The 8,053-nt window shown below is 46.8% G+C and overlaps 1 protein-coding gene across 1 annotated transcript in view; it reads right to left on the reverse strand.

Annotated features, from left to right (window-relative positions):
• Positions 1-8,053, reverse strand: part of OTOA (otoancorin) — a 69,686-nt gene that overhangs the window by 36,689 nt on the left and 24,944 nt on the right. The window contains exons 10-12 of the mRNA XM_040459622.1: positions 6,164-6,379; positions 3,253-3,420; positions 2,333-2,473 (exon numbers count right to left, since the gene is read on the reverse strand). Coding sequence (XP_040315556.1) covers positions 2,333-2,473; positions 3,253-3,420; positions 6,164-6,379 — 525 coding nt within the window. The remainder of the gene's footprint in view (positions 1-2,332; positions 2,474-3,252; positions 3,421-6,163; positions 6,380-8,053) is intronic.

The raw sequence follows: 8,053 nt of genomic DNA on the forward strand, positions 1-8,053 counted from the left end.
GGGGGCACCGTTCAGCCCACGACATGGAGGAACATACACAGGTGGAGAGAGACGCCCCCAGCCCTTTGAGAATGCGTCCAGAATGCGACCACTGGTTACCACCCGCGTTGCCACCACCTAGTCCAAGCCACGTGTCTTATCTGGAATACACCATAGCCTCCTGACTGGTCCCCTTGCTTCCACTCTTGCTCTCAATTCAGTCCCCGTGCAGCAGCTGTGGGATTCGATGCAAACGAAAGTCAGAGAACAACCCTTCTCAAACCCTCCCAACAGCTCCTCATGTCACCCACAGTAGAAGGCAGTCCTCACGGTGTCCCTAGGGGTCCTGAAGATCAGCCCCTCCCATAACCTCTCTGAGCACAGGGAGGTCGTCTCCAGCTACCCCCGTCAAAAAGAGCCCACTGTCTACCCTTTCCCATTTTGATTTAGGTTCTCCTTAGCATGCATCATCATCTAGCACAGTTTGGGTTTTACCCACTAATCTTGTATCTCGTCTGTCTCCCTCCTTCACAAGATGGAAATTCTGGGACGGCACGCCGTTTTGTCTACTTTGTTCACGGCTGCATCCCCAGCAACGTGAACAGCTCCTGGCATCAACTTTCGATGAGTGGATAAAATGCAGAGTTGATTGAATGAAAGTCCAGAGAGCTCGAAGAGGCTTCAGCCTCCAAAGCGCAGTCCTCCCCAAGCAGCCTCAGCACCAGCAGCCCTTAATAATACGTGTGATAACCGCTAATAGTTAGAGCGCACTGCCATGTGCCCGGTGGTATAAAGATACATCTTGCATCACTGATTCTCATGAAATCATCCCCATTTCGCACATGAGAAAACTGAGGCCGAGTGAGAAGAAGCACCCCAAAATTAACTGATAGCCACACCCAAATACACACTCAGGTCTTGTCCAATTTCTTAACACTACACTGTTTTGCCTCCTGAGTTTAATTACACGGAAATAAATTTCTTTTACCAAATTAACCTTAAACAGAACTTTCCTACAACGCAGACTCAAAAATTCAGGAGTGATCTGGGCATCTTATTACTAATAAAAAATATATACAGTAAAGTCTTAGTTTGCGAGCATAATTTGTTCCAGAAACATGGTTGTAATCCAAAGCACTTGTATATCTAAGCGAATTTCAAGAACCACTGGCTCAGTTGTGATCATGTGACATTCAGCATCACGTGCTACTTGTATTATAAGACATTACTCTTTTACCAAGTTAAAATTTATTAGAAATGTTTGCTCATCTTGCAGGACCCTCATAGAACAAGTTACTCACAACCCAAGGTTCTACTGTATTTAGTTTTGTTTTGGTTTTTAATTTTTTTTAATGTTTTATTTTTATTTTTGAGAAATGCTCCCATTGCGAGCAGAGGAGGGGCAGAGAGAGGGAGATAAAGAATCTGAAGCAGGCTGAGCTGTCAGCACAGAGACCAACAATGCAGGGCTCAAACCCATGAACCATGAAATCATGACCTGAGCCAAAGCTGGATGCTTAAACAACTGAGCCACTCAGTCACCGCTACTGCATTTAGCTTAAAACCCGAGGAATTTCCAAAGTGAGGAGAGCCATCAAGGTGTCTTTTGTTATGTGAATGATGACTTCAGGAAAACACCTGAGGAAGGAGGGATGTTGCAGAAAGAACCAAACACGGGGATCGGATCGGAGGGTTAGAACTTTCAGTCCCACCCCCAACCTGCAGGGAGGGGAGAAGGGCTAGATGTTGAACCAATCATCAATGGCCAATGTTTTAATCAACCATGCTTACATAATAATGCCTCCATAAAAATCCAAAAGCACCAGGTTCAGAGAGCTTTCAGTTGGTGACCATGTGTAGGTGTTGGGAGGGTGGCGCATCTGGAGAGGGCGTGGAAGCCCTGTACCCTTTCCCCCATATACCTTGTCCGATGCATCTCTTCAATCTGGCTGTTCCTGGGTTATATCCTTTTACAATAAGCCGATGAGCTAGTAAGTAACATGTTTGAATTCTGTGAGCCACTCTACCAAATTAATCAAACCAAGGTGGGGGCAGCAGGATCATTGGAACCTTCAATCTAAAACTGGGAGGTCAGAAGCACAGGGGACAGCCAAGACTGGTGACTGGCACTTGCAGTTGAGGGGCAGGGGGTATAGTATTGCAGGACTGAACCCTTACCCTGTGGGATCTGATGCTATCGCCAGTATACAGTGTCAGAATGGAGCTGAACTGTGGAACACCCACGATTCTCCGCTATGTTGGAGAATTCCTTGTTGGTGTGGGAGCCTCCAACCCCCAACACACACACATACACACACATCCAAATTGGTGTCAGAATCCTTAGTGGTCATACCTGACTCCTCCGAAGCTCCTTTTCCTTTAGGACTGTTGTGTTAAATCCGGGTTCCCTCCGTAAATTGAAGAGAGATACTTCTTTAAAGAAAGCCCCCTGTATTTCCACAATGCCTGAGACAGTGTCTCCTGCTTCAATCATCTGCCAAGAGTGAGAATAAACATAATGACAACCTTGTAGAAGGTGCACTGAACTTTGCACAAGGCCCAGGGACTGTGTCAGTGATTCACAGGCCATAAGATCCAGCATTATCTGCTCAGCAACCCTGTGAGGTGGGGGACTTCCCTTACCCCATTTTGCAGGTAAGAAAACTGAGGCTTCATAAATAATTGGTTGGAAGTTGATAAGTAAGATTCAAAGATTCAAGCACAAGTCTGTCTTATTCAGGAACGCATACAATTTTAACCAAACGTGCTATTGCTCTCGGCAAGGTGTTGATATTTTAAGCCAAACTCCTTAAGTTTGGTCTCCTAACAGATTTTGTAACTGGACATCGCAGGTCTGATAGAACAGGATACCCAAAGACCCACTGCCAAGTGAGAATATAGGTGTGACTTTGGATCATGGAAGGGGCTTTCAGAAGCACTCTGGGACCTTCAGGATTCGTTTTTAGATTTGAAAAACTTTCAAAAATTATTATATCAAGAAACCTAATTTAACTAAAGTCTTCCAGAGTCAACTGGTGAAGGAAAGCACCAGGGTCTGGGAAGAAATATAGTGTGACCCAAGGAGCTCCTTCTGGAAAGGAGGAAAGGTGGGCACCAGGAGAAGGCATCATCTAGGTTCAGAATGCTCCCTCGCCAAAGGCTGAGCTAACCGCAGCCCTGAGTCGACAGCCCAAAGTCATAGCCCACGCACAACACCCCAAAACCACATACTCTGTGAGCCACACGGCTGAGGACGAGATGTCTTTCTCTCACCTTGCTGAGGACGCCTTGCTGCTGGGCAGGTGACAAGTCGGACACATGCAGGGAGATCGTGCTTCTCAGGACCTGCAAGAGGTCCCTGCGATCCATGCTGTAGAAGGCCTGGGTGCCAACCCCAGCCAGCAGCACGCCCATCTGGCTGACGTTGTAGAAAGACAGCACCTGGCAAGACGGGCCGCGAGGAGCGTGAGGTTCTGTTCTGGTTTCTCACCTGGCCGACACTTGCCCCTCTGCATGTTGGGTATCTGGGATGGGTACCGGGGCACCACGGTGAACAGACACATGCTGCCCTCCCAGACCTTCCTTCCTTCCTTCTATCAGAAAAGAGAGGTGATATCAAAACACAACACAGAAGGCAAGTGCTCTGCCGGGGGAAGTACCCTGCTGTCCGAGGCCACAGCACAAATATCAGAAAGTGATGATCCGTGCACCACAGCTGAGCAGGCAATAGGCTTTTGTGTGTGTGTTTAATTTGAGCTGGCTGACAACACTTAAAAACTGAGGAAACTGGGGCACCTGGGTGGCTCAGTCGGGTTAAGCACCCGACTTCGGCTCAGGTCATGATCTCATGGTTCGTGAGTTCAAGCCCTGCATCAGGGTCTGACAGCTCGGAGTCTCGAGCCCGCTTCAGATTCTGTGTCCCCCTCTCTCTCAGCCCCTCCCCCGCTCACACTCCGTCTCACTCTCTCTCTCTTTCAAAAACAAATAAACATTTAAAAAAATTTTTTTTAAACTGAGGAAATTTGGAGGCACCTGGGTGGCTCAGTTGGTTAAGCATTCAGCTCTTGATTTCGGCTCAGATCATATCCCTCGGTTCATGAGTTGGAACCCCAAGTTGGGCTCTCCACTGACAGTGCGGAGCCACTTAGGTTTCTCTCTCTCTCTCTCTCTCTCTCTCTCTCTCTTTCTCTCTCTCTCTGCCCCTTCCCACCCCTCTCTCTCCTCTCTTACTCTCTCTCAAAATAAATAAATAAACAAAACAATTTTTTTAATTGGGTAAATTTTCATTAAAATCCAGGTTTGAGTCTGATTTTTTAAAAAATCTGAATGCCAAGCAATACTGGGTCCATGCTGGCAACAAATTGGCAAGAACTGACCAGCAGGTGCCCCTTGAGGTTGGGTCGTGGGGCTATCAGTTTACCCAGCCCCACTCACTTGTACCCATTTTTCTCATTACGTCACCTGACATAGCAAAGCCCCATGTTCGTCTATCTCCATGCAGAAGCTCTGAGTTGAAATAAAGAAATGTTTTGGGGGGGCGCCTGGTAGCTCAGTAGGTTAAGTGTCTGACTTCAGCTCAGGTCATGATCTCACGGTCCGTGGGTTCGAGCCCCGCGTTGGGCTCTGTGCTGACAGCTCAGAGCCTGGAGCCTGCTTTGGATTCTGTGTCTCCCTCTCTCTCTGCCCCTCCCCCTACTCTCTCTCAAAAAATAAATAAACATTTTAAAAATTAAAAAAAAAAAAAAAGAAATGTTTCAGGATCTGGGTCTGATATTTTATGACAAATAGGATTGTAGCTGTCTGCCCCATCAGACACTATGCTTGTTTTTTCTCCCTCCTTTAGAGTAAAGATGCCAGATGGTTTTCTATACAAACAGGGACATTCATTCCTTAGGTCTACAAAAAAGCCAGTTGAATGGTTTCCCTGTTATGCTCTGTAGAATGGATAGTCTCTACTGTCCTCAAGGAAAGCAAGACCTTTCGAGCTCTTGGCTTCTTCGTAAGTGGCCTGACCTCTCTGTAGGAAGAGATGGGCACTAGGAAAAAGACAAGCCACTTCGTCCAGGGTTGGGAGGAACAAGACAGCCTCCCTCAGCTCCCTAAAATCACATTCACAGAGAACTGTCCAGATAGACTCAGGTGGCCCTAGTCAAAACAGAGAAGGGCTGCAAAGATGTCAAACTAAAGATGCCATGAGGCTAGAGGGCACAAGAAGAATGGGCTAGCCTTGGCCTTGCGTCAGGAAGTAACAATGGGCGGACAACGGTCATGGTGCCATGCTGGAGGTAGTTAGCATGGGAGTTAAGCAAGTGGACTCTGAAGCCAGACATCCTGTGTCCCTTTATGTGACCTTGGCAATTCCCTTATACATTCTGTGCCTCTCATGAATGATACGGAAAATGAAGGTTATAACACACTCCTGACTTCACAGAGTTGTTGGAAACACTAAACAACTAACTCACTTAGACCCGAACCTGGCACACAGTAAGTACTTAATGAATATTTGTAATTGTTGTCATTTTGGAATTGGTCCCGATCCAATCCTCATGAACTAGTTGCATCCTGGGACATGGCTATGACACAGAAAAAGCAGGACACCAAAATGTTTAGGGGCTCAGGTCTCTGGAGCTCCTTCTACCAAGCGCAGGGCAGAGAGACAGCTTCCCCAGGAAAAAGACTCATTTCCTACCCCAGGAGCATCTAGAGCGTGACTAAAGGATCCTGTCCCCCCCAAGCAAAATCTCCTCTGAGGACAATTCCCTCCCTGCAGCCCAAGATGAATAAAATAGCATTATCTCTCATCTCAAGATGAGGGATGTGTTCGCAGCCTCAATAACAAGCAAGGAAATCCTGGGATGGATCCCACGCTTTGCAAACAGCACAACAGTAGCTACTACTACTCCCTGAGCTCATACTCAAGGTCACATGTTCCAACCCCTTCCTGTGTACTGACTCGGAATCCTTACAGCCATCCTGCTGCAGAGGTGCTACTGTTATCCCCATCTTACAAACAGGGAAACTGAGGCAAAGAGAATTTAAGCCAATCGTCCAGTGTCCCACAGCTAGTAAATGGCAGAGCAAGTCCCCCTTGGCACTATTTTCTTACTGATTGGCCACCCTCCCTGTGTATCACTGGCCCTTGGGTCTCAGAGCATTAAAAAAAGAGTTCAAAGCTCCAACTGACCTTCTCATGGGCCAAGTATTTGGCAGACAAGATGATGACCTGGCTCTTGGCCCAGCCTGAGACCTGGTTGAGAGTTGAGATGGCGCCATGCACAGCCTCGGGAGAGAGGGATTCCAGCTGACTGTGGGTCAAGCCCACAACCGCATCCGACAAAGAGCCCAGAGTCTCATTGAGGGTCTGGTTCTCCGTGGCAATGTCCAGGAGGTTGGCTTTGAGCTAGAAGGGAAGCAGGCTGAAATGAGGCTCGATAACAAGCAGGACAGTGGCTCCCTCTGCCTACACCCTGGGGTTGTCACAACACCACCACCACCCTACCTTCCCACCCCCTCCACCCTGTCGTCAAGCCCTGGCCAGACAATGAGTCGCCCGCTGAGAACACCACCTCCTCTGGCCTTGACCTTAACATGCCGCAAATTCACTTTGTGCTTCATTTAAATATTAATTTGCTATTAAATCAAACTTAACACATGGCAGAAGGAAATTTTGTTCACTTTATCCATAATTCCACCACATTCTCATAGCATCTATTTTCTTTCTGTGACCTTGAACCCTGCATCCATACACGTCTGTTTTTCTTTCATGAAATATCCATGGTGTTTTTCATGATAATATGTAATCCACATAAAAATAATTCTCAACAGTAACAAGAAAGTAAAAGTCTCCTAAAAATCCTACCTCATAAAAATAACTATGATTAATTAAAGTAATAGGGCATGTTTGTGTCTAAGATTTCTGACGCCTTTATAAATATATGCATTATAAGTAAACTACAGCATGTAGTTTTCACATAGTTGTAATACGAATGGAAGTGCAATGTTCTACGCTTTTTACTGAAAACTGTTTTTATACATGTTTTCACATTTCTGGGATATCCTTAACAATTATTTTATTATAATATACCTGTTTAGTGATACAGTAACTGCTTCCAGTAAAGGTGATAAAATTATCTATTGTAACATGAGCTCTGTACCAAAAAAAAAAAAAAAAAAGAACCGTCCATGTTTTAACACCTGAAGTTGTAGGAATATATTCATCACAGACAACTGCACCAGGCAATACTGAAATGGCCACTTGGGGGCAGCAGAGCGAAGTGAAAGAAACAGCTGTCACAGCCCCTGGGTTCTTCAAAATCCGCAGCTGTCCTACCTCAGGATTCAGCTTCCCAGTCTGTTAAGACGGAGGCATGTGGTACAGCAGCGCTTCTCAAAGCCCTGTGGTCCTTGACGAGCAGTGTCACCTGGATGCTTGCTAGAAATGCAGATTCTTAGGCCCTACTCCCGCCCTCCTGAACCAGAGACCCTGGGCAAGAAGCCCGGCAACCTGTATTTTAACAAGTCCTCCAGATGACTCTGATGCACGCTCTGGTTTGAGCAGTACTGAGCTAGGTGATCCCAAAGGGAACACTGCTATCTTCATTTGCTCGGACTTTTTTTGCAGCCATGGCTACACATGCAACCTGTGGCCTTAAAATACATTTCTTTTATGTTTGCTTTGAGCTTGCTTGGGAGGGATTCTTTTCCTTCGAAATAAAAATATGTGAGGCACCTGGATGTTTCAGTCAGTTAAGCGTCTGACTTCAGCTCAGATCATGATCTCACGGCTCGTGGGTTCAAGCCCCACGTCGGGCTCTGTGCTGAACGCTCAGAGCCTGGAGCCTGCTTCAGATTCTGTGTCTCCCTCTCTCTCTGCCCCTCCCCCGCTCATTCTCTCTTCTCTCTCTCTCTCTCAAAAATAAACAAACATTAAAAAAATAAATTAGGGGCGCCTGGGTGGCGCAGTCGGTTAAGCGTCCGACTTCAGCCAGGTCACGATCTCACGCTCTGTGAGTTCGAGCCCCGCATCAGGCTCTGGGCTGATGGCTCGGAGCCTGGAGCCTGTTTCCGATTCTGT

The sequence above is a fragment of the Herpailurus yagouaroundi genome, unplaced genomic scaffold (genome assembly GCF_014898765.1).
Source record: "Herpailurus yagouaroundi ecotype Mexico unplaced genomic scaffold, PumYag 222, whole genome shotgun sequence".
Taxonomy (NCBI): domain Eukaryota; kingdom Metazoa; phylum Chordata; class Mammalia; order Carnivora; family Felidae; genus Herpailurus; species Herpailurus yagouaroundi.